We start from the raw sequence: 27,215 nt of genomic DNA on the forward strand, positions 1-27,215 counted from the left end.
AAGATGTTGTTGCTACCTACAATTTGGGTTGGTTCTATGCCTACTTGAAGCTTAAATGGTAACTGAATGGTGCCCTTATAAAGTACTTGAAAATTTTTCGGTCTGGACTTGAAAAACCAACCGTACTGAACTGAATTCACCCCTACTCGGTCTCGATCCATGGTGCCTCCAAAATTTGGTTTTTGGTTCAGTCATGGGGTGTTTTCTTTAGACCAAATTGGACCAAAATCGATCGAATCACTTACATATAAATTTTTTAAATATATAATATATTATTTATATAGTAGTTATATAAGTTAATTACGTAATTTTCTCTAATTTATCACCATTGACCATATAAAATGCAAAATAATATATGCTATCAATTAATTTAATATATCAAACGATAAATCATATGATAATATATGTTATTATATGTATATATATACTCTACTAAAGTACTAAGTTAGTAACTATTAATATCATAAATATAATTACAATTATTTATTTTTTTAATGAGTTAGTTACATAATTCACATTAAAGAACTCACTTAATTTTAATTTTACTAATTTAATTAATTTTTTGTATTAGTTTACATAATCCGATAGCTAACAGTCCGGTCCGGTTCGATACTTTGGGGTAATTAGTTCATTTCGGTCTTAAAAAAAGATGGACCGAAATTTTCGATCAGTGACTCCAGACAGATTACACTCCTATTCAATTGTAATATACAATAAACCAACATAAACACGTGGTTTCACAGATTCTCATACAAATACAATCATCACATTTCACAATTTCCTAACCTCCACAATCCCAACGCCTAACACGGCATCCTACCACTTCACAAATTACACAATCATCCCATTACTTCACACAGCACAACCACATCACAAACTTCATAGTTAATCCATCACTTCACACTACACATATCCACAACACAATTGCACAATAATTCCATCACTTTACACAACACACGACCATATCACAAATATACAATTCACAGTCTACAACTCACAACACAGCACATTTCACAATTCTCAATAATTCTTCACTTCACATCATACCACCATCACAAACTACACAAATCTTAGCTTCACAAACACAATATTTCTAAATGTAAAGAGACAAATTATACCACAAGGGGCTGAGCAGTGAGGGAAGCATGCGGCTTGCGCTAATTTAGGTGTGGCAAACAAGGTTTGCGTGAGACGGGTTAGAGGTGGCAATGATGTTCCCTGTGGCTATTTAGGGCAGTGAGAAGAGGCAATGATGGAGGGACTACGGTGGAGGCTTGTGATAACAGTGGAGTTGGTTTACTTGGGGTAGGCAGCAACTACATTGGTTTTCTTGCTGTCCAGGGTGTGGCTAAGGGTGGTTGTGGTGGCTGGGCGATGCTACTAGGTGTGGACACAGGAAGATGTGAGAAAAATATTGGGAGATTGAGAGGGAGAAACCGAAAGGGGTGAAACATGCTGTTGTGGATTGCAGCTAATGGTGAGTGGTTATAGGCACCGCATGAGAGGGGTTTGGTTATCGATTTCGCGTGGTTGGGTAGCAGACATGTAGCGGTTGGCCTGTTAATTTACCGTGCTCGGAGGAAGGAGGCGACTTATGGAGGAGCAGTGGTGGTGAAGGCTACGAAAAGAGGCTGAGCTTCAATGGAGAGAGAAAGAGAGATGTGAGAGAGGCCAAGAGAGTATAGGGAAGGAGAAGGAGGAATCTTGAGAGAGTGAGTCTGTTGAAGGAGACATCGGCGTGGGGTGGATTGACAGGCGGTGCTGAGCTGAGATGTGGGCTATGTTGAGAAAGAGACCAGCAAATGAAGAGAGAGAGAGAGAAGGAAGGGGGGAAGGGGGTAGTCGGCCGGTGACAGTGTGCTCATGGTTGCTGGCGGTGCTGTTGACGGCTGCGTGGCTGGCTTGCAGGGAGACATGCTGGGGGGCTACGAGAGGGGGATGATGCAGTGGAGGGAGAATAAGGCTGTGTTTGGATATTAAACTGAGTTGAATTGAGTTGAGTTGAGATAATAAAATATTATTAGAATATTATTTTTTAATATTATCATTATTTTGAGATTTGAAAAAGTTGAATTATTTATTATATTTTGTATTAAAATTTAAAAAAGTTGTAATAATGAGTTGAGAAAAATTTATCTTCCAAACGAAGCCTAAGAGAATATAGTAAAGAGAGAGTGGAGGAGAAATAGGACTCGGGCAAACTAATCATTTTCCTACTTTTATGCCTAACTTTACAAGAGGGTGGATATTATGAGAAATATAAAAGAAATAAGAGTAACTCTACATATAATTATGAAGTGTGTAAATATCGCGTAATTATTTTGAAAAAAAGTGAGATTTATTAGTAAAAAATTAATTTTTTCATGTGAGTCTCATCTTTTAATCATTTTTTCAAAATGATTGCACAACGATTACACAATTCACGATTGTAAATATCTTTTCTCAATAAATAATATAGAAAATAGAAAGGGAAAATAAATGAATTAAATGCGAAGATGTAACATTTTATTCTTGATCCAAATAAATAATATTCTTTATCATAAAATAAAATGATGAGTTTTAGTAAATATTTTTTTAACAAATAAATTCATCTAAATAAATATAATTTTTAATATAAATAAAATAATTAATCTTAATAAATATTTTCAAGAGAAATAAAATTATTTAAATAAATGAATCGGTAAAACTAAATTTCTCGAATCGGGATCCAAAAATTAAAAAGACTTACTTAAAATTAAGTTTGGTCTAATAATACTAAAAAATCATCATTTAAAATAATTTTAGACATTTAAAATATTTAAAATACTTAAAATGCTTGGCTCATTTAAAATCACTAACTAAATTTAAAAACAAAAATTCAAGATTTAAAACATTTGAGCGAGACTCTTGATCAATTTGAGAGGAGAATGAGCGTTTGGTCACAATTAAAACCTAATTCCAATCGCTTTAATAAACTTTTGAGCATTTATCAAGTGTTTGTTTGGTTTTGAGTTTGGAAACTTAGAGTGTGTTTGGATATTGAAATAAGTTAAGTTGAGTTGAGTTGAGATAATAAAATATTGTTAGAATATTATTTTTTAATATTATTATTATTTTGATATTTGAAAAAGTTGAATTGTTTATTATATTTTGTGTTGGAATTTGAAAAAGTTGTAATGATGAGTTGAGAGTAGTTGAACATCTAAACAAAGCCTTAAAAAAGTACTTTCAACAATTTAAAAGTTTAAAAGTTAAACTTGAAATTGAAATTGAAATTGAAATGTATTTGTATTTGAATTTTTTTTAAAGAAAAATGTAATCATTCATTTATTAATCAAGAAAAACGTATATCCATGACCGGATATATCAAGGATATCCCATATTAACCATTTGAAACTCAACCAGTACACTACTGGATTGGTCTGGACTTTATTACTGCTGATACTCTTTACATACAAACGTCTAAGAGACAACACTCTGCTTAAACAGAGATTCAATCTCACTCTTCATAAAAATGGAGGACTCATCCTCTATGGACAAACAGTCTATGAGACGAATTCATTTTTTATTTTTACTATACAATAATAAAAATAAAAAGGAAAAAGAATGGATTACAGTTTGGACTAATTCTGGTAGACTTTGACGGTGCGTGAAGGCAACAAGCTTATCTCTTTTCAGTAACAAAAGTTAGATCTAAAAAGATTTGGTGTTGGCCGGTGATCTGACCCGTATGCTGAGAAGAGTTGTTGGAAGGGACCATGCGTGATGATTTCTACAAAACTACCATTATCCTTTAAAATATCTGCGACCTGAGAGTCTTCTTGAGCTGTGCGTGTCTCTCGAGAATTATAGGAAAACTGTAATGACTTTTTCGATCTTGAAAGAAGAAAAATAAACTAAGAAATGAGGAAAGAAGATGAAGAAATAGGAGAAATGAGGGAAGGAGAGGGGAAGGAGAGGGAAGCTTCTAGTGAAATTTAGATCTGAATTTTTTTTTTTTTTTGGAGTGGGAGAGAGATTTTTTTTTTATGCTGAGATGAGATAAAATAAGATAAGTTGAAACTATCTATGAAACCAAATGGGACCAAAGTTTCGTCAATAAATAAGTTTATAAAAATCTAAAAACATAAATTGATAAAGTTGCGTTCTGGTAGTGATCTATTCTTAGATATTCTCATGTATTTTGTAAATGATAATGAAAAAGTAATGATAAAATATTAAATAGTAATGAATAATAATAAAAAGTAAGTAAAAATAATAATAAAATAATAAATAGTAGTGAAGTTTTGCGAGAATACTAATACCAAACTAAGCCTTAACCACCACCGTTGGATCGAAGCCGCTGAGAGAGTGACGCCAAAACGGCAATCTCTGCTCGCCAAAATGGGCGAGGCTTGACACCAGACTGGCAGACTGAGCAGAGGGCCGGGGAGTCCTCTATAAAAAAAACCCTCCCCTCCAGCGAACTGAGCCAAATGCACAGCCTAAACCTCACCTCGCATTCCAGATAGCCATGGCGAAGCCTCGCAAGCCCAAAAACGACGACGCCAAGCCCGAAAATTCCGGAGCCCTAGTCCGCCATCAAAAGCTCTGCCTCTCCATCGACATCGATCGGCGCCGAATCTACGGGTCCGCCACGCCCATATATAATCTCTTTCTTTATGAGCACACGTATATGTATGCATACGCCAAATTATGTTGTTTTGTTTTTTCTCTTTTGGGTTTTTCAGGCATACGGAGTTGGAAATTGCAGTTCCAGAGATTGGTATTGTAGGGTTACACGCGGAGAATTTGGGGATTGGGAGTGTTTTGGTCGACGGAGAGGCGGCTGAATTCGAGTACTACCCGCACCAGTATCACGAAGAGAGCGAAAAGGGGTTAAGTGCCGTCTTAACGCCGAGTTTGGCTGCGGACGCAGCGGCGTCTGCATATATAACGGCACTCGAGAGGGAATTGGTCCCGAATCTGTTGATTAATTGCTGTAAGGGTTTTAAGAACGGAAGTGAACAGCAGCCCGTCACGGAGAACGGTTTTCATTCGTCCACAGAGGCCAAGCAGCAGGTCATAATTTCTATCTGTGTTCAAGACCCGTCACGGAGAATGGGCCTTAAATGCGGGCTTATGTTTAGTCGTTGACTGAATTTTTGTTTTGTGCTTACCTCATATTTATTTGGTAGTTTATATCTATGTATGAACATTCTTCTGTATCAAATGCATTCATTTTCGGCTATTATACGTTTTGGGTAGAAATTTTGCAGAAGATCAAGAACTTATCAGTATTAGTATGACCAATGTGAACCTGAATGGCTAATCTGATATTAGTATTACTTTGACCTATGTATTCCGGTTGGCCTGTTTTTGGGTGGCACATCTTGTATCCATAAGATCAGAGTACTAATGCTACCCATGCAACATATAAGAAATTGAAACTTACACCAGACACGAAACCAGATAATTTAGTGGCTGAGCAGGATAGGCATGCGTCTGGAGAGCTTTAAGGTTGAACCTATATTTTAATCATTTGTTTTTTTACACTTAAAATAATAAAATGAGTGGTGTGGCTTGGGAGTGCAAGGTAGGCTGTAGTGAGGTTTATGTTTTTGTGCTTTCTCATGTCGGTTTATGTTGGGTGCAGAATGCAAGAGTGATTCGTATTGATTATTGGGTAGAGAAGGCTGAGACAGGGATTCACTTCAAGGATAATGTGCTACATACTGATAACCAGATAAGGCGTGCACGGTGTTGGTTCCCTTGTGTTGATGACAGTTCACAGCGCTGCTGGTATGAATGGTTTGGTTATATGACTGATGGTGTATGTGCATGTTTTTCTTGGCAATTTTTGCCAATTTCCATATCACAGTTCATACTCTATATAATTGTGGCTTTCATGATGCATGTTCAGCTATGATATGGAGTTTACGGTTGCCCATAATCTTGTGGCTGTCAGCAATGGAAACTTAAAATACCAGGTGGGATACTTGATATTTTTTGTATCAATGCTAGTATTATGAGCATTTCCATGCAAGCTGCATATAGAATATCTTGATTCTTGCTATATTTTACATTAATACACCATATTGTGCATTTGACCGAATACCTTGTATACAATTTCCCATTCTTAATATATTATTACTTGCATATTCTTTTCCCTTGCAGTACACTCAATAACCTGTCCCCACGTTTTTAACTTAATAGAGGAACTTATTGTTGAATTCTTAGATAATTTTTGGACCTCCAAATACTTGAGAATCTATACAATGAAATTGTTTTTGCAGTTCTTTGGTTGGGCATGGTGCCTTCTTTCACTTTATAGACATCACCGCATATTGTGGATTGGGTTCTAAATAATGGTCAATGCCATATTTTTTTCCCTCGCTTCTGATTAGCTGAGCCCATAACTGCTTTACTTGGAACACCCAGTTGTGGAGGCAGGAAATTGATGGAATCGAGAGGGAAGAAAGGATATCGTCTTTTCATGTCGAAGACATGGGTTCGATTCCCATAAGGGATAGGCAGGAACCCATGTAGGGAGTTGATCCTAGCCCTCACCCAGTACACACTCTTTTATTTCAATAAGGGGGTTCTAGTTCCCAATCTTACATATTGAAAAACCTTGGCCAACGAAATGATATTTGGACTAGATATGCAAATTTATAGGATATTTTTCCATGGTGCAAACATGGTTCGTTTCCCAACTGGTGCAATTTGCGGGGATAGCTCAGTTGGGAGAGCGTCAGACTGAAGATCTGAAGGTCGCGTGTTCAATCCACGCTCACCGCACGCATCCCTGGGATTGGGCTTTAATGAGTTGACTAATAATCTAGTTATTTGATAAGACATATCCCTTGATCAGGATAAAATCCCTCTATACAATACTAGTCTCGATTTCAAGAGGAAAATAGCTATCTTGTGACATATTGAAAATGAGACACCTACCCCATGTTTGAAATGTTTTTGTTAGGAAGTTGTTCTCTGGTTTGATTATATTTCCAGTGTTGTTACGTATAAAAAAAAAAAATATTTCCAGTGTTGTTGAAAACACTAGGCGCACTTAAGTGCAAGTGTTGTCTAGAGCTTAGACACAAAGTGCTAGTGCACCCCACTGAAGTAAGGCGCACAATTTTATCAATGATGCATAAAAAAGCCATAAAATATAATTAAAATAATTTTAAAAACAAGACGGTAGTATATTTAGCCTATTAGCTCAATTTATTAGTGTCATGCGACATAAAAATTAAGTAATACACTTGTTACATATATTTAAACATAACATTTTCCATAATTGTCTTATGCTTTACTAAATATGCACATGTATGATATTTGATAGTCATAATCAACTTTTTTTTCTATATGTTATGAAGAAGTTATATTCATATCGTACTCAAATTAAATTACATGGTTCAATCCAAATATACCTAGAAGGCCAAGACCAAAAAAGCTCAAGAATTATAGCTATCGACTTCTATGCTAACATAAGCACTAAAATATCAATCCATCTGTAAATCAACTTTGCCTATTATATTGGGTTCAAAGCATATACATCCATACGACAACATGTACTGCCATGGTATGTAAATGATCTTCAATATGAATTAAAAGCATAAGAATACAATATCAACTAAGTCCTTGTTTGTTTTCGCAGATCAGATGAGATGAGTTGAGATGAAAGTTGAATAAAATATTGTTAGAATATATATTTTTAATATTATTTTTGTTTTGAGATTTGAAAAAGTTGAATTATTTATTTTATTTTGTGTGAGAATTTGAGAAAATTGTAATGATTAGATGAGATGAGATGAGATGATATGAATTAAGAAGAGTTGTAAAAACTAACGAGGCCCAAGTCTTGAACTGATGTTGACAATTTTTTTTCCTAAAAAAATACAAAATGTACTTCACTGTACTTTAAGCTCACACAAAAAGCGCCAAGCGCACACTTAAAGCATGCTTTTGTAAATGCACTTTGCTTTTGATATGCGAAGTGCTTAAGCCTTGGCACTTCGTGCTTTGTGCTTAAGCACGCTTTTACCAACACTGACTATTTCCAAACAAGAGAATAGATTTGGTAATTACAAATGCCAAGAATAGGAATAGAAATACAAGAATAGGTTATCCCTCTATGTTACTTATATATAAAAAAAAAAGGTTATCCCTCTATGTTAATGTGGATTTGCTTCCAAGGGGGGAAACTGGTCCAATGTCCCTATTAAAGTTAGAAGATGTCCCAATATGTCTCCGATAGGTAACTAAACTTGAGAATATAGTACAAAGAAAAATCTTTGTAAGTTAGAAAGCTCCCCCATTGATTCACTACTGACAAGTTTGCTCATTTCCCATTGATTCACTTTTGACAATGTTGCTCTTTTAGCCTGTAACTGACTCACTTCCCTAAAAGGGCTGTTTATAAGCAATAGATTGTTTGTCTTCTTTTTTATTTTTATTTTTCTGTGTAAGTTGATGCACACCTTCTCGAAGGACTGATTGTTGTATACGAATGGTTTCAAATTAATAATCCACTATAACATTTTTCTATACACAGTAATTAGTAATGTGCACTCCCATCTATTAAAAAAATAAAAATAAAGGCATGATAGAGGAAATGAGAAACTTTGACCATTTTGGATTCCTCACGCACCGTGGAGGAAATTTGAAATTGTGATCACTTTGGAATCCTTTAGCTTTCTAAGCAATCTTGAAAATCATGCTTTCCAATCAACAACAAATAGGGTTGAAATATACCATATGATTGCATCCTCTTGTTTAACACAAATAGCTAACAAATTCCAATACACTAGGTCATTGGACTCTTTTGTAAAGATTTTTTTTCCTATAGGCAAAGTCCAAGTACACAAGAAGTATACATGGATAACACCTAGTTACAAGTTAGGAACTAGAAATGGGAACTAGTCAATGGATAACACCTAGTTACAATTGAGGATAATCGCAGAAGCCCACAAAAAGTATGAAAGAAGACACATCTAAGGCCATCCAATGAGCGTTCTCGATCTTCAAAACTCTGACCATTCATTTCCAGCCAAATATACTGCATGAGACATAAGGGAATCATATTCCACGCTATAGCAATTTGGTGATTACCTTGTAAACAACTGCAAATTGTAAACCATTGAACATGGCTATAGGTTTTGTTTATAAAGTTAATGTAAAATATAAAGCATTCTGGTGACACCCTTATTTTCTTTCCTCTTATTGAGTAACATAAAGTTGCTCCTTACATCCTTGGGAACTAACTCAATATATAACATTGTGATTCAACTAAAAGCCTTGCCAGCTTTTAGAGGGAACAAGTTTTCTTAGTAAGGATTTTGAAGAGTGCAAAACTAAACTAGTAAAAATGATTTTCCATGGCCATGGGCCCATGACGACTGCGAGAGGGAGAGAGGGTCTAAGAGGGTAGTGATGTAGAGAGGAAAGAGAGAGGGGAAAGACAGACTGTCCGGGGGGGGGGGTGGTGTTAGGTTTGGGCTGGGCTTAAGCCTAGGCCTCGGGTGCGGAGGGGGGTAGGTCTGGGCCCAGACCGCCCCCCTGCTGGGTATTTTGCCTATGGGTGGGGGCGCCTACCCCTGCATGGGGTGGGCAGGGTTGCCTATGCCGCAGTCGGGGCGGTTGACGTGTGGTGGTAGGGGGCGGTGCCTGCCGTCCACCCCTAATGTAGATGGAAAAAAAAAAGATTCAAGAAAATCATGCAAATTTAGCTCATTAAAGTTTACAGAAACTCTTATCCATATAAAGAAAAGTTTAGAGAAACACTCCACATGAGAAAGGTATTTAAAAAAAAAGAGCTCCGCTAACATTCGTTCGCGGTCTTCAAACATTCAATCATTCCTTTCCTTCCAAATACACCAAATGAGGCAAGTAGGAACCACACCCTACAACGATTTGTGGATTACTACTTAACCCTTTCCAAGAATAGAAAAGATCCACAATTATACTAGGCTTGATCCAAGCCAATCCAGCTTGATTGAAGAAATTAGTCCACAGTATACTTGCAATCTCACAATTAAGTAAAAGATGATTAACGTACTCTTAACTCTTCTAACATGTGCGACATTAGTCAATTATGATGGCATATGTTATCCATGGTGATAATCTGAGTGATATTGCAAGTTTTTCATTTTGAAAATACAAAATATTATCATATTTTAGAATTGATAGAATATACAAGTTATGCTTATGAGTAATAATGGCATGTGGTGTCTGTAAGCGTTAAATTATATTTAGACTAACATAGAGAATACTGGTGAAGCTTAATTCTTTTATCATGCCTAAGTGTGTAACTTAACAAAACGTTAGCCGGGTATGTGGACCACTCCTTTTTGCTTAATGTTGGAGTATGCAGAAGATAGTGAGAAAATGTTGCTAAAGTTAAAGGGTATTGGTTAAGAGATTTTTTTTTTGATCAGTTAAGAGAAATTTTTAGAATGCTTGAAGTTTTTTAGAATTTGTTTTGAGGTATATTGTTTATTAGTTTTTGTGAAAGTAGATAGGAAAATTTTAAATAATTTTTTTGAAATATATTTTGTATTGGGGTTTGTGAAAGTGGATAGGTGTTGTTGAAAAGTTGTTTGAATGTAATTTTTAAGGGTAGTTTTTGTTGGTCGTGGTTTTTACTTTTCAATCTAGGCAAATGATTGGATAAAAAGTAAAAAAGTTTTTTTGATAAGTTTTTTTTTTTTTTTTTTTCCAATCTTTGAGATTGAAAGATGTTTGGATTTGAGTTGATTTTTTTTTTATATATAATTAATAAGAGATTTATCACCAAGAATAGATATAGCCCAAGTACACAAGACATATACCAGAGGAAATACCTACATACACTAAGGAGGTTTGGATTCAGAGATGAGTTGAGATAGGTTGAGATGGTTTGTGAATAGTATAATAAAAATTGAATTATTTATTATATTTTGTGTAGAAATTTGATAAAGTTGTTTTGAGATTTAAAAAAGTTGAATTGTTTATTATATTTTGTGTGAGAATTTGAGAAAGTTGTAATGATGAGATGAGATGAGTTGAGATGTGTTTTGAATCCAAACCTCTCCTAACTAAAAATGACAGAAAAGACTAAAGTAAATCCAGAAATTCTTCACCATTCATTACAAAAACCTTAGCCCACAAACATAAAGTATTAAAGAAAAATTCCTTAATATCTCCCATTGAACGTTCTCTATCTTCAAAACACCTCCCATTCCTCTCCAGCCATAAACTCCACATCAAACACAAAGGAATCATTTTCAAATGGCAGCAATATGTTGTCTCCCCTCTACACCTCTCCATCAAGCAAGTAGATCCACCACCTGCTTAGGCATCATCCAAGCTATACCCATCCTACCAAGAATCTCGTTCCACAAACTCGGTATCATTCCTCTCAATTAAATGTGCCATGTTGCACAAAGTTACTTATCGATGTATGCATGCAGTCCGAGAACAGTTTGGGGTGAACACCCATCTGGGCAAGTAGGGTCAATAGTTTAGCATTTAGGCTGTTACATTCAACGGCAAAAAAATCTTTAACCCAACAAGTGCTCTATGAATCAAGCTAGATAGTCTCCTATCACTAGGCTCACTAACTAAGGTGGACTTTGATCTTATTATTCCTACTGGATATAAAAACCATCAGTATTGTTTTGAGCCATGATAAGTGCTCTTGGGTGGGCCGGGCCATTCCATCAAACCTTTGAGAAGGGGCCCAATCTTGTGTTTGATGGCCGGCTTGGTGGTAGAAGGGAACAACCGCCCACAACAACACTCGCTTCTCATTCTTTCTAGATTTTCTGAATTCTTGTTCTCCTCCCCCGCCTTTGGTGTTCTCCTTTGTATACTTTTGTAAACTTGGGTTGCCCTAGTGCTCTTTTTGATAAAATTTTGGTATCTTTACTTCTGCAAAAATTTAACAAAATACGCAATTGAACATGAATTTCACTAAAGGCACCCAAGATTGGGAAGTTGGTAGCATTAAGGAGTTCTTTGGTCTTCTATACACCATGATGCCGAGAACCCAAGGAGCAGACAAGATGTGGTGGATACCCACCGATAAAGGTACATTCTTGGTCCACTCTTTTTATAAGTCTCTTACACAACCACAAAATACACAATTCCCATGGAGAAAGATATGGAGAAACAAGGCGCCTCCCAAAGCGGCATTTTTTGTAAGGGCAGCATCGTTAGGTAATATCTTGACGATTGATAGTCTACAGAAACATAAGGTGATAATAGTGGATTGGTGCTGTATGTGTAGGAAAAGTGGTGAAACTACGGATCATTTACTGTTGCATTGTGAGGTTGCTGGAACGTTATGGAATGAAGTGTTCAATATAATGGAGTTAGCTTGAGTTATGCCTGCCATAGTGACAAAGCTCATGGCCTACTAGATAAAACTACGAGGTCTCCCACAAATCTCAACGGTGTGGAAAATGGTCCCGTTTTGTATCATGTGGTGTCTATGGAAGGAGAGAAATGACTGGACATTTGAAGACAAGGAGCGCTCACTAGAAGAACTTAGATTATTTTTTGTCAGCACTCTTTTTCTTTGGGCCACAACTGTAGATTTACGTGGCCTCTATTTTCATGAATTTCTTGTTTCTATTTCCTCTCCCTAAATAGGTGTGAGCTTTTGTATATCATCTTGTGTACTTGGGCTATGCCTATTCACATCAATATAATCTTTTACTTATAAAAAAATAAAAAACTTAACAAAAAGTTATTTTTTTAACAATGCTCTTGAAGAAATCGAAAAGGGATGGTCAACCATAACAAAAGTGTAATAATTCTGGTCAAGTGATCGAAAATTTTATATATTAAAGAACACAATAGGAAATGCAAGTTGTCATCATTAATAAAAGCAATAGCTTTCTTTTAGCCTAATACAAGTGCTTCGTTATCTTTGTAGAGCATCATGAAACCAAAGTCGCACATTTGATGTGCTGTTTCCAGAAATTGATATGCACCTAAGCTTTAAGTGGCAGAAAGGATATTTAGGTCCTTTTTTGCAATGGTGGTGACCTAGGTGTTCTCTCTCATATGAGAGATGTAAAGAAGGGGAGTAGGGCTGACTGCCTAAAATCACAATTCATGGTTCCTCACCCCCTTGTTTGTTAACCATACAATAGTTGATGGTTTTTTTTTTTCTCTACATATGTTTCAGAAGTTAATTGATGCATACCTATAATAAAGAACTTTGTTTTCCTGCTTATAATAACTTTGTAAATAGTTTCAAAACTTGTTTCAAAATATGGAAGGAGGAGATGTGTTTGGATCCATAACTTAAAGTCTTTTCTGTTTTATTTTATAAACTAATTCTTCTTAGAATCCCATGTCATACTGAAAAAAGTTTTGTGAGTGTTAAGAAAGATGCCTGTTATTTCCACATTAGATCTACGAATATTAAAAAACAAAAAAAAAATCTCAGAAAAGAGGGCCCCGCCAATGAGCATCCACCCCCTCGACCCCTCTACTAGTTTTGGGCTGCAGAGAGTGGATTTGGCTCCTCTGGCATGAGGTTGGGATTGGGGGTCTCTCTCCCCACGCCCCCTCAGGGTTGTAGTTCCACTCCTGTGCCAGCCATACATGGGGAAGGCTCATTGGGGTATATGTCCTTACCTCTACTCCATTTATTTTTTAAGGTTTTGTTTTTCCTTTTGGTTTTCTCAATTATTGCAGCTTTTTTGGGTGTCTCAACCTGTTCTAAAAAACTTAGAGGAGTTTGATAATGGTTTCAAATATTGAGAAGAAGCCGAATGCACAGTTGGTTAAGTTCGCTCAATGCCGAGCATTTTCTTTTTCTAGGTTAGTCAGAGGTTCAACTTGCTTCTCCCGCCTTTTAGTCTTCTGTGCCCCATATTTAATGTATGCTACACAGTTTGTCCCATGTGTTAATTCAACACATGGTTAAGTATTCAACAAAGTGGAATGCATGTAGAGGCAACAAAATAGAGTGTAGAGCAGTACTTGATGGGCTTTATCTTTGTCGGCAGTTGGGGTTGCAAAATGTTTTAGTTGAGTCCGACTCGAGTGTGGTGATGGGATGGTTTATCTTGGGGGTTTGTAACTATTGGTATTTGTGGGATTTTTGGGAAGAAGCGATCTCCATTTTTTCCTTGATGAATGTTCAGTTTAAGCATGTGTTTAGAGAAGCCAATATGGTAGCGGATTATTTAGCAAAATATGGGGAGAGGGGTGGGACTTGGGATTTTTGTGGGGAGGACTTTGGTCCAGATAGATTGAAGGGGCTTATACGTATTGATAGGTTGGGGATTCCTTATGTTAGATATTAGTAGAGAAGTTTGGAGTTTGGTTTTTTGTTGTTACCACGGTATTCCTCCGCCATAAGTGAGGGTTTTTTTTAATAAAATTGGGAGGGAGTCACTCATGGACAGGTGACTTTCCTCTCTTTGAAAAAAAAAATTGTAGAGGCAACAAAATATAAACATGTCCATGTAATACGAAATGAAAAAAGTACCTATGTAAAAAAAACAAAATGAGAATTTTTTTTAAAAGAACTTGGGAATTCTTTCTTTTGGCATATACAGTGCCTGATATTTATTGTATTATGCACAATTTATTCTATGTGCTAGCTTGTGAAAACACACGGTTAAACGTTCCATGAAGTAGAATGTATGTAGAGGCAACAAAATTTGAATTTTCCCATTTACTCTAGTGAAAAATTGCCTTTTTTAGGAAAACTTGGGATTTCTTAAGTACAATTGCACAATCATTTATCACTTATATCTAGAAAATTTGGTGAGTTAGTTTGTTTATGGTCTTCAATAAAAATTAAGAGATGGGAGCTATTTCCTGAACCCTGGCTTGAGTTTTGCTTACTTGGCAGACAAGTGAGTCGAGTGCTAGATAAGCAAATTAAAAATGGCTTTTTGCAGTCTACTGCCTTAAGCATCAGGTAGTAGTAGGAATTAACTTGCTATCTCCGTAAGGTTGGCATTGATCCCTGTTTCGCTAACAAAATTTAAGGCACTTGGCTTTTGTTTTTTGCATAATCTATTCTTCCGTTTTGATTTCTCAGTATCAAAACAATTGAGAACTTTATTCCATTTTTTTTTTTTTATAATAAGAATTCAAGATTTGTGGTTCTTATGGATGGTATAGCGTGCTGGTCCCTGACACTTGACTTCTCTTATATGAGTAACAACATTGTTAGTGAACATTTTATACATTTCCAGTTGGATTTTGTAGGTTCTGAGCAAGGATGATCCCCCTCAGAAGACATATGTCTATAGTCTAAATGTTCCAGTTGCTGCTCAGTGGATATCTTTGGCTGTGGCACCGTTTGAAATCCTTCCAGATCACCAATTCAATCTCATATCACACATTTGCTTGTCTTCAAATATGCCAAAGCTTCGGAATACTATGGAATTTTTCCATAGTGCATTCAGGTTTTTCATCCTTGTCATGTTGTTGGCCTGTTTTTGCAGTTATAGTTTTTTCCGTTTACATTTTCTCTTGATATAATCTTTAACCTTTGTAGCTGTTATAAGGATTACCTTTCGGTAGACTTTCCATTTGAGTCATACAAGCAAGTTTTCATAGAACCTGAGATGGCAGTATCCTCAGTAAGTCTGGGGGCTTCCATGAGCATCTTTAGTTCTCAAGCACTATTTGATGAGAAGGTTATTGACCAGGTTGGTCATTTCTTGACCCCCTATGGTTGATGAGTTTATTACTATTTGTGGTCAAATTCTTTCTCGTGAATTCGTTGTACATGTATATGCATACAGGCCTAATGTATATTATGTTGGCAAGCTGGCTGCTGAGAGTACTAATAGATGAATGGTAATTTTGTATTTATGTGCGCAATAAGGGGGCCATTGGTTTGCAGGCAAAACACATGGGAGGGTGATGGAAATAGGTTTGGCTAACTGTATAAACTTTGTACCGAGAAATGATGCATGTGTAGTAGTGGTAGCATATGTACTCTTTATCTAAGCATTAATATGCTATTCTAAAGCTGGGCTGCTTCTACCAAGAAATATAAAATTTTACTAGACATATGACCTTTACATATTTGCTCTTTGGTTATGATCAGTCAATAGCACCACTTTGGACTATTTATCTAAAAACTATTGTCTTTTCTCATAATGGTTGTCTTGAATATATTATGGCCTTCCAACTATTGAATTTCCAAATATGATGACTCGGTTTAAGAGGAGAAGGCTATGGTCTAAAAATATATATTAATTATTACAATAAAAAAGAGGTGGAGGTTAGGGAATATTGTTTTCTTGACTATGCCATTTGATGTTTAAAAGAGTTCCATCATTCTTAAATTAAAATAAAATGACTAGGTAATGGAGATTGTTTGTTTAGTATTTTTTTTATTGGCACTGGCTGTCTGAGAACAAAGTCCCGACTAATCCTGGGGGTGCACAGTCTGTTGACAAGGAGTCTCGGGTAATTCAAGGGGAAGTTTCCCCAGTTTGATGACGCCTAGAAATTTTTTGCACTTGAGAGGATTGGAAACTTAGACTTGGAGCATGCCACCCAGACCAAGGCCGTTACCACTCTAGCCAACCACTAGGGGTTACTCTTTTTTCTTTTTTGCATGCTCAATGATCTTCCTTTTTTCCATTTTTTTTTTTCTGTTCTTTTAGAGACTATGAAGTTGAATTGCTCTGCAGACATTGTCTACCTTGCCATTTTTTCCAAAAATAAAAAAATAAAAATAGGACAACAATAAGCCTTGAAAAGCAAGTGCAACTTTTAACCAAGTCTCTGTTTATTTTAATGTAGTTTCTTTTGGTTGGAAGATGTTAGTAAAACATTATATTTTGATAAGGCAACTTTATTAAAAAAGGGGTGCAACCCTAGTATACATCGAAAGAAGCTTTGAAGATTGTGAGTGGTCAATGGAAGAATTAGAACTTTCTTTTTTCATACTTTAATCCATCGGTTGATTGTAATTGATTTTAACAGCATGAAATTTCATGAATTCTTTGTATCACTGGATCACCATGCATAGGTGACGCTCTTGTATATACCCCATGTACTTGGGATCTTGCCTATTCCTATTTTCAATAAAATTCTTCTTTACTGCAAAAAGAAAATCCTAGTATACTGGAAGTAAACAATAAGTAACAGCTAACTAGGGCAATGAAGAAAAAACAAAATTCAATAAAATCTAGAAAGCTAGTGGAAAGAAACTATTTTGTGCTGCCATCCAAACATAAATAGAATCGGCCATAATTGCTATGGCTGCTTAGGGGACTTCATTAACAAGGCATCAAGTTGACCACCTATTGAGGCTAGAACACTCAATCCCGAACGTATGAAATAGTGAGGTCCATAGATCCCTGGCCATCTCACAATGGAACACTGTGAACCCTCTTCAAACCCCTGGCATATTTTGCCAAGGCCAAAAGCCTGTCATAGCTGTTGGAGCTCGTTGGGCAATTTTTTCTGTGTTGCCCACTTTGTAAGTTTTCATGAATTCCTTTGACCCTTCCTCCTGTGACAGAACATCCACCATCTTCAAGAACCACCCTCTGCTGATTTTGCCCAGCAATATTGCTTGCACATCGCAGAAAAGGGTGAGAGAAAGAGAACAACATGAACCATTCACCAAAGAAGTAATGCCGATTCTAACGAGTCAGTTTGACACTGGAAGATATTTCAGAATGGCTGGCCTTTTCGAAGGTTCTTCTCAAGAAAGGTGGATATAGAGCCAAATAACGTGTCATAGAGGAGCGTGGTGTAGTCTTTGGGAGTTATCCTTGGAGCCTTGAGCTGCAGTGAATGCCATGGTGCTGCAGATCATCATTATTACCCTTGACCTAAAAGTCTAAGCAATGGGTAGTAGTGATGGTTGGAAGATATTTTTTTTTTTTGGAGTTAAGTGGGGTGGAAAAATGGTTCCTGCTTTGTGAAAGCAAAAGTCGTTTTTGCCCATCGTTCTTAGATTTCTTAACTGGAACATATTTTCTGTTGACTTGCATTTTGTTTTATGGGAAACATTTCTCAATTGCCTAAATGGTGAAATGAAGAGAAAGGAAAGCTTGCTATTCACTACTTTGGTCTATGATTATACAACATACTGTGTTTAATCCTTGTGGACAGATGAAATCAAACGAAGCATTGTACTATTTGCATGTACTGTTCAAATGGTACCATAAAACACTTTTCATCCGGTCTTCCTTCAGCTATTGAAGGTTATTTGAGTCTTTTTCTTTTTAATAAAAATTTGATGACAACTAGAATTTGCCTAAATTAAGGGTTATGATTAATTGTATTTGTTTGTTAAATTTTTGTTCTCCTTATTGTAAGATGCAATGGTCAGCTTTGTGCAAGACTAAACAGGTTTGATCTTCAGTAGAGTTGCTAGTAGGGAAAGCCGAGCTAAATTGACTTTGATTTACTGCATCATGTTGATGGGAAACATTTCTGTGGCAGACTATAGACACAAGGATTAAACTTGCTTATGCCCTTGCAAGACAGTGGTTTGGTGTCTATATCACTCCTGAGGCACCAAATGATGGTAAGTTGGTACAGTATTTTTTTTTGTTTGTACTGTGCTGAACTTAGATTATTGGTACTTTTTATTTTGCATGAGAGTTGAGAAAATCATTTTTTGCTGTCATTGCTTAATGCTCATTGTTCAGAATGGCTGCTGGATGGCCTTGCTGGTTTCTTGACGGATTATTTTATCAAGAAAAATTTGGGAAATAATGAAGCACGTTATCGACGATACAAGGTTTGCTTTTCTTTTAGTACATGCATATGCTACACACCTAATATCTGTTGCTATGTGGACAAGTTGTTTACATTAAGGTGCTGATTGCTGAATCAGATTTTGCTAGTTTGGGAGGGGGATTTGTTCCATTAGAGGAAGGTTTATTTAAATTGACATTTATCTCCCGCGTTCTTCACTCGGGGCAATTAAAATGTAAATGCCATATTTTTCGGCCACTTGATGGATTTGTCACCTTGTGGTTGTTTCCCCAGTTTTCTTGTTGAAATTTCTGTTTTTCAGTAAAAACAAAATTTAGCCGTTGTTGGATTTATTCCTCGACATATGCCTGTGGTTTTTTTTCATCCTTTCCACTTCTTTATGTTCCTTTCATTTAATAATTTTTTGACTTGCCTTTTTGATGTTTTCACTTTGGTGAATCCTGTCTGGATGCAACGTAGTGATCAAACGTGGGGTTGAAATGAGCTGTAGATTCAGACCTATTGGATTTGATTTTGCACTAGAAGTAACTTTGAATTGCCTGATACAGAGTTTTGGTGGGTGCGGTTGTGTTAGTCGTGTATCCGGGGTTTACTCTCCAGGGGTGTCTGAGGGGTCTTACCTTGGTGTGGCTTCACGCTATTAAAAAAAAAAAAAAGCACACTTCAGTGAAATATATTCTCCGCTTACCATATTATGTTCAATTCTCTTTATGTCTGGTTGGGCAATGGCTCCGTCCGATAATTTCTGTTTCTCTAGTTCTCTATATTATATGGATTATGCTCTCTCTTCTTCCACAGTTGGGTGTTTCTTATAGTATGTTTTTTGTATACTCGGGTGCCCCCCCGGCACTTTGAATAAAATTACCTTATCAAAAGGTTGCGGTGGCAACTTTTTTAACACACTGTTTTCGTGGACTTGGGTCATTATTTGTAATGAGGACAGTTTTCATAATTTGCTTGTATCCATCACTAGTGTTAGTGGTAATTAGGCGTATTGTATTCTGTGTATATTCCCTATGTACTTGGGCTATGCCTTTTTCTATTAATAAAGTTTTACTTTTACTTATTAAAAAAAAAAGATGTGGTGGCACATATTTGTTTTCAGGGACTAAAGAAATGCAGATTTTAATTGTATGTAGTTTATTTATAATTTTACTTATAAAAAAATTATAATTTTATTTGTAAATTAGTGCCACTTTCTTTTTTTCTTTTTGTAAGTGCAGGCAAACTGTGCAGTTTGCAAGGCAGATTATAGTGGTGCAACTGCTTTGAGCCTCTCTGCATCTTGTAAGGATTTGTATGGAACCCAGTGCATTGGTCTAATCGGCAAAATAAGATCATGGAAGGCTGTGAGTTCACTTTGAGTTTTTCCCCATCTCAAGTATGCCTACATTTTTAAATTGCTTTTGTATTAAAGTTTTAAGTAACTGATTGGTTGGTTCTTTAAAGGTGGCAATCATTCAAATGTTGGAAAAGCAGATGGGGCCTGAGTCTTTCCGTAATGTAAGAACCCTAGATACTTTGTTGTTTGGCTAGCACTATTTTGATGGATGAGAAACATGAGCAATTTTTTGAGCTTGTTGCATTGATTGGTTTTTCTTTGTCTTTAATATATGTTTTTGAAGTTTTATTTTAATAGACCCATCAGGGTGTAGCCTAGTGGCCAAAGGGTGGGCTTGAGATTAGTTGTTGTGATGCCCCATATTGAGTGATAAAGGTAGTTAGTGTATGAGATCCCACATTGCTTGGGAATGAGAAATTCTTACAATTTATAATAATTTCAATGGGCTCCAATTGTATCATTGATTAGTCTTGGAGTATAGGTCTAGATGTGGCTTGGGCCTTGATTGGGATGTTATAAATGGTATAAGAGCCTATCTCAACTAAAAATGTGGGATTTGAGCCGTATCACCTACGATGGACTGGCCCGACGCGTTGGGAATTTTTTTTTTTTTTTTTGTTGGGGGGGGGATTGTGATACCCCATATTTGGTGATCAAGGAAGGTGGTGTATGAGATCTCATATTGCTTGATAAGGAGAAGTTCTTGCTTTTTATAATAGTTTCAATGAGACTTCAATTGTATCATTGACTATTCCTTTTGGAGTATAGGCCTAGATTTGACTTGGACCTTCCTTGGGACGTTATAGATGTGGACACAGATACATGGTTCAATTTTGCATTAGGAGTTATTTTGGATTACTTAATACACGGTTCTGGCTGGTAGACTCTGTGTATTCAGGTTTTACTCCCTTGAGGTGGATTCGAGGGGCCTTGCCTTGGTGAGGTTCCACTCTATCAAAATGAAAAAATAATTTTATTTTGGTAGTTATTGGTCTTCATAAAGATATTAGGGCCTCAGGATTTCAGGAATATTGTTAAACAGTATGCGAGTCGTTCATAGTTTTTTCCTGAAAGTGGATCCATAGGCTGCCCAATATGGAAGTTGTTTTTACCAGCTGAAACTGAAAAGCATCTGGGGTATTCTTCCCATTCACATAGGGCCTCAGTCGATTTATTGATGATATAAATCTTGAGAGTTGATTTCCACAATCTTACGCCGCATATGATCCAATTGTTACTTACAAAAAAGTAGTGTTCAATCGTGATAAACAATACTGGTTGGGAACTTTTAATATTTTGGCATATACTCTGTCACAGTCGGTGCCTTGTGATGATAATATTGGCATTTTCAGTAATTTAATCAATTTGTGAAAGCTAGCTTGTATTCCAGAATCATAAAGTTCTGTTATTTTTCCTCCTCTAGTTTGTATTTTCTATTTATCTTTGGTTTTGGGATGAGGTGGCAGATGTTGGAGGTTTTATAAATGCTGTTGATATTAACTTGTATTGAAAATATAGGGGAGGGTAACTCTGACATAAAAGTGTAAATGCACATGTAGAAGGAAATGAATGTGCAATTTATGTAGCCAGCCTTATGAAGCTATTTCTCATCAGTTGCTATGAGATATGTCCATATTCCTTTCATGGTCCCTTATATTAGCTATAGCTGTAGTTTGTGTTAATGTCATCATTGTCTTTGAAGTTGTCGTTGAAATAATGATTTTGAAATTATATTGGTGTTATACTTCTAATAACATATAACAGGTGGTTTGATAGCAAATGATGTGCCTTCGATGGTGGAGATAGCCTTTCTTGATAAAAGATTGTGATAATATTTCAATTGCCCATTGTGCTTACGTAAATTGTTGTTGGGAGGAGTGGAGACCCAAGTCTTTGCTTTTTTCATGTAAAAGGTATTCAAGTAAAAGCTGAGGATTCAAGCTTATGTGTGCTGATGAAGTTATATGGAAAAACATTCTGCTAATAATTTTTCATCACATCACATCTGCTGCTCTTGTGGCCGCATTGTCCCTCTGCCTTTTTAGTGATGCCATTTGCAATTTATGCTCATATATTTTATACTTTTTTTAGTTAGTAATGTGTTTGCCTATGCATGTGGATCCCAATGTGACTATAATTTGTCAATTTTAAAATCGCAATCTTCCATACTGATGACTTTCGTTCTTGATTTGTCTGTACAGATTTTGCAGACGATAGTTTCTCGAGCACAGGATTCAACTCGTACATCCAGATCTCTCAGTACAAAGGAGGTAATGGCATTATACTACGGAAAAATGATATCAACTATTGGTACATTTACTCCCCACAATTTAAGTGAACTCCAATTTGTGCTGTTCCATTAGCACAATAAAATTGAACGAGCTATTATTAGTATTATTCTCGTCTTCGAGTTCTTGAACAAGGGGCACCTTAAAAAGCTTTTTTTTTTTTTTTTTTTCCTATAAGAAGAAGAAAATTTTATTATTAGAAAATGCAAAAGGCATAGCCCAAGTACATAGGAAATATGAAGAACATCAATTAGAATAGAAACAAAATGTGTAATGGTTTCCCAAAGGATCAAAGTATTGAAAAAGAAACTTTAAGCTCTTTTGTTGTCTATTCATGATCCTCGAAAACTCTTCTCCTACAAATACACCACACTAGAGAGATAGAGACCATTTTCCACACAAGCAATTTGTGGACTACCATATATTCCTCCCTAGTTGCAGAGAGGTCTGTTTCTTTTGCATAGAACTCAAGCCAAACCAATTCTACCAAAAACGCCATTCTACAATGTTTTGAAAATCTCAAAATGGAGCAATAGGTGGTGGACAAATACTCTATTTTTCAACACATACAAGCACCAATCTCTAACAATGAAATGATACTTCCTTATGTAGGCAAGGGGAATAAGGACAAGAAATATGTAGGCAAGTTGGAAAGAGTGCTCTTAGTATGGTGATCCTTCCACCTTTTGACAAATACTTCCTCTTCCAACTAGCCAACTTCTGCTCAGTCTTTCCCAAATGGACTTGGCCTTAAAAGGATGCTATCAAAGGAAAATTAAGGTACATTTCATAAGCAGAGAGGATAACTTGTGTAACGCTTCAATGGAAGGCTCAAATCACATGGTCTATACTAAAAAAAGACTAGTCAATGATACAATTGGAGCACCATTAGAATATTATAAAAAACAAAAATTTATCATTCTCAAGCAATGTGAGATTCCATAAGCTACCTACCCTTATCACTTACCAGAATGGGGCATCACAATTCCCCCCTTGTATTGCTAACGTCCTCATCAGGCCAGTTTGTCGTAGGTGGCGCGACTCAAGTGCCACATTTCTGGTTGGGATAGGGTCTGATACCATTTGTAACGCCCAAATGGAAGGCCCAAGCCATATGGCCTATACTCTAAAAGGATTAGTTAATGACACAATTTGAGCCCCATTGGAATATTATAAGTACAAACTTCTCATTCCCAAGCAATGTAGGACCCCTACACTACCTATCCTTATCACTTATCAGAATGGGGTGTCATATTTCTGGTTGGGATAAGCTCTGATACCATTTGTAACACCCCATTGAAAGGTCCATGCGACATGGTCTATATTTCAAAAGGACTAGTCAGTGATACAATTGGAGTCCATTGGAATATTATAAAGAGTAAGAACTTCTTCTTCCCAAGTAATGTGGGATCTCATACACCACCTACTCATTATTTATCAGAATGGGGTATCACAACTTGCAACCCAATATGCTAGCCAAACTCCTCACATAAATTAGGGATATTTCCCACTAGAACCAATTCTAACTTGGTTGAGTTCACTTTTTAGCTAGAAACAGCTTCAAAGCATATAGGAGGAGCGCCTTCAAAGAGTGGTTGTGATCAATTGTTCGCCCCACATAGTATCAAATTGCCGTTTGCAAACAACAAATGAGAATTGTTGAGTATACCATGAGTACTATCCCCACCAAAAATCTAGAGAGAGAACCACCCTCCACCATTGTTGGCAATATTCTACTAATAGCTTCCATGACAATCTCAAAGAGTAATGGAGATAATGGGTCACTTTGTCTCAAACCACGAGAGCTATTGAATATTGGGAAATTGGCGCTTTTTGAAGTTCTATGACCTAGTGTACTCCACCCATTTTTTGGGGGGAGTCGAAGACAGGATATTTTGGGGCCTCTCTAAGAAAGGGAAGTTCACAGTCCGCTCTTTCCAACAAGCCATGATGATGCATAATACAAATTTATTCATATGGAAGAGTATTTGGAAGACAAAGGCACCCCTAAAGGCAATATTTTTTGTATGGACAGCTTCCTTGGTGAAAATCCTCACTTTAGACAATCTAAAGAAATCTTGAATTATGGTCATGGATTGGTTTTGTATGTGCAAAAAGAGTGGAGAGTTGGTTGACCATCTACTACTTCATTGTGAGATTGCCAGGACATTTTGGAATGAAGTCTTTGCTCAGAGGGGACTAGTGGGTGATGCTGAGTCGGGTAATTGACCTCCTAGCTTCTTGGAGAGACATTCAGGGTAACTCTCAGATCATGTCAATTTGGAATATGATTCCAATATGTTTGTGGTGGTGTATTAGGAGGGAGAGGAACAAAAGAAGTTTCAAAGATCAAGTGTTGTCAATTAATGAGCTTAGAAATTTATTTTTCAATACCTTACTCCATTGGTCGATTGTAATTGATTTTCATTGCATGCCTTTTTATGAATTCCTTGTATCTCTAAACTAGCATGCTTATGCATTGATCTTGTATATATCCCATATACTTGGTCTCTTATTTGTTCTTTTGACCAATAAAATCTTGTTAATGGATAAAAAAAAAAAAAAAAAAAAGCCACCTAGAGCACCATTCATCAATGCAAAGAACCAAACTATAGAGATTGTCGTTTCTCCCTAAAACCAGACCTCTTTAGCAAATAATATCGGTAGTCGTACTGGACATGATCATATGCCTTCTCCATATCTAGCTCACTAAGAATTCCTGGTTCTCTTGACTTAAGTCTACTATCTAGGCATTCATTGGCAATAAGCATCATGTCTAATATTTGATACCTCTTACAAACGCATTTTGGGGCTTCGATATAATTTTGCCTTGAATTATTATTTAGGTATCAAACAGTAAATGGGAAATGTACACCAAGACCATTAGTCCCTATAGAAATGCTAGAGAGAAAACCCCTATCTACAATAGCCAATAACATTTTATTGGGAGGCTCTATGACAATAACGAAAGGTAACGGAGACACTGAATCACCCTATCTCAAACCATGAGAGCTATTGAAAAACCAGTTAGAGCGCCATTCACCCATATAGAAAGCAAACTAAAGAAGTGATTGCCATTTTTACCCAAAGTCGTATCTCCCAAGCAAATAGTGGAGAAATTGTGAATCGACATGATCATAGGCCTTCTTAATATCTAATTTGCAAAGTACCTCTGGTTCACTAAAATCGAGTTTACTACTCAAATACTCATTGACAATAAGCACCAAGTCTTGTGTACCTTTAACAAACACATTTTGTGGCTTTGAAATAATCTTCTCAACAAACCCCTAAGGGGGTTGGCTCAAGTGGTAAAGGCCTTGGGCTTTGGGGTATGCTTCCCCCCCCCCCCCCCCTTCTCCCAGGTCTAAGGTTCAAATCCCCTTGGGTGCAACAAACAATCTCTAGGGGCCATCGGACTGGGTTATTTTCCTCTTGAATCACCCAGATGCACTTGCAGGAAACATCTTGCCGAGGGCCTGTGCACCCCCGGGATTAGTTGGGATGCTAATCCTGGACACTCGGTGCCAATAAAAAAATAATCTTCTCAACAGTCCTACTTAACTAATTAGCGAGAACATTAGAAATTATCTTGTACACGACATTGACAAGGCTAATGGGTTGGTATTCTTTGTCATCATCCATTGTCCTTGCTTTTTTGGGAATGAGGGCTATGAATATGGCATTAAGGCCTTCAGAAACTTACTATTGGCATGAAAATACTTGAATACCTTCAGAATGTTATCTTTAATCACATCCCAACAAGCCTAAATGAAAGCCATATTGAAACCATTGAGGTCGGTGATTTGTCATGGATCTTGATTTTTACCAGTTTAAGGACCGCTCTCTTTGAATGGTCGCTCGAGCCATGTGGCCATTCCTTCATCATTGGACATGGTGTTTATATATCAAACTTTGCGACTGTATCATACTTTGAGAATATCTCAAGAATTGTACATGATTTCACAAGAGTTACATTTTTTTTTCTGTAAGGAGAGTAATTAATAATAGACTGTCCCTTGTGCACTTGGGTTATGCCTATTCTCATTAATAAAGTTTGTTACTTATAAAAAAATAAATAATAGACCGATAAGACCTTTCTTGAGCAGAAAACATGCTAGCGTGATGTGTATCCATGATAATTTTTTTTGGTACAAGTAAATTAAGTTTTATTCAATCTCCGAAGTCATGAAATCCAAGTACACATGGAGTATACAGTAGAGATGCCTAAACATTGAAAGGAAAAGAAGGAAATCCTGATAGGGAAGCTCAATTTCAAAAATATGAGTGGCCTCCCAAAGGTAAAGGGTATTAAGGGAAAAAAACCTTTGAGCTTGTCCATTGATTTCTCACAATCTTCAAAACGCCAACCATTTCGTTCTCACCATATACCCCACATTAGTCAAGACACAGGTAGTTTCCACAAAACTTCGCAGTGATGCATACCAAATTGTCTTTTCCAACACACAAGGAGATTCGTCACACTTCTAGGCATTACCCAAATGTCTGATTCGATAAAGCCATGGCCACTTCACAGTGAAGCTAATGATGGTTAACAAATTCACCCCTTCTTCTGCACATACAACACTAATCAATCTTCAGCACCCACTTTTTCCTTAAATTTATCCAAAAGTGTAGCCCTAGGCCTCTAAGTACTGTTTCAAGGAAAGACATTATTAGCATGTGGATATATGACATTATACAAAGATCTGATTTCAACAACTTTGCACCTAGAAAGGGGTCTACCTAATCTTTTCTTCTCCACCGCTCCCCATGCTAAGAGAATATAACAGATCAAAGAAGGAAATGAAGAGATCCACGATTCAATCTTGCGCAATCCTGATGAAAGAGACATTCCACTGTTAGATGAAGTGAGTTGTCTTAGAATGTGTGTGTGACATCTTTTAGAGGACAAA

General features: G+C 36.5%; 1 protein-coding gene and 1 non-coding gene across 2 annotated transcripts in view; both read left to right on the forward strand.

The window, feature by feature from the left end:
• The first annotated feature begins 4,316 nt into the window (after positions 1-4,316).
• Positions 4,317-27,215, forward strand: part of LOC121243664 (transcription initiation factor TFIID subunit 2) — a 52,121-nt gene continuing 29,222 nt past the window's right edge. The window contains exons 1-11 of the mRNA XM_041141786.1: positions 4,317-4,608; positions 4,710-5,040; positions 5,615-5,760; positions 5,882-5,948; positions 15,184-15,383; positions 15,476-15,629; positions 18,394-18,478; positions 18,603-18,694; positions 19,896-20,021; positions 20,122-20,175; positions 22,216-22,284. Of these exons, the coding sequence (XP_040997720.1) occupies positions 4,493-4,608; positions 4,710-5,040; positions 5,615-5,760; positions 5,882-5,948; positions 15,184-15,383; positions 15,476-15,629; positions 18,394-18,478; positions 18,603-18,694; positions 19,896-20,021; positions 20,122-20,175; positions 22,216-22,284 (1,440 nt within the window). The 5' untranslated portion in view covers positions 4,317-4,492. The remainder of the gene's footprint in view (positions 4,609-4,709; positions 5,041-5,614; positions 5,761-5,881; positions 5,949-15,183; positions 15,384-15,475; positions 15,630-18,393; positions 18,479-18,602; positions 18,695-19,895; positions 20,022-20,121; positions 20,176-22,215; positions 22,285-27,215) is intronic.
• TRNAF-GAA lies at positions 6,687-6,759 on the forward strand. Its single transcript has one exon. It is a non-coding gene; the product is annotated as a tRNA-Phe (tRNA).

Source organism: Juglans microcarpa x Juglans regia, chromosome 8D (assembly GCF_004785595.1).
Source record: "Juglans microcarpa x Juglans regia isolate MS1-56 chromosome 8D, Jm3101_v1.0, whole genome shotgun sequence".
Classification (NCBI taxonomy): Eukaryota; Viridiplantae; Streptophyta; class Magnoliopsida; order Fagales; family Juglandaceae; genus Juglans; species Juglans microcarpa x Juglans regia.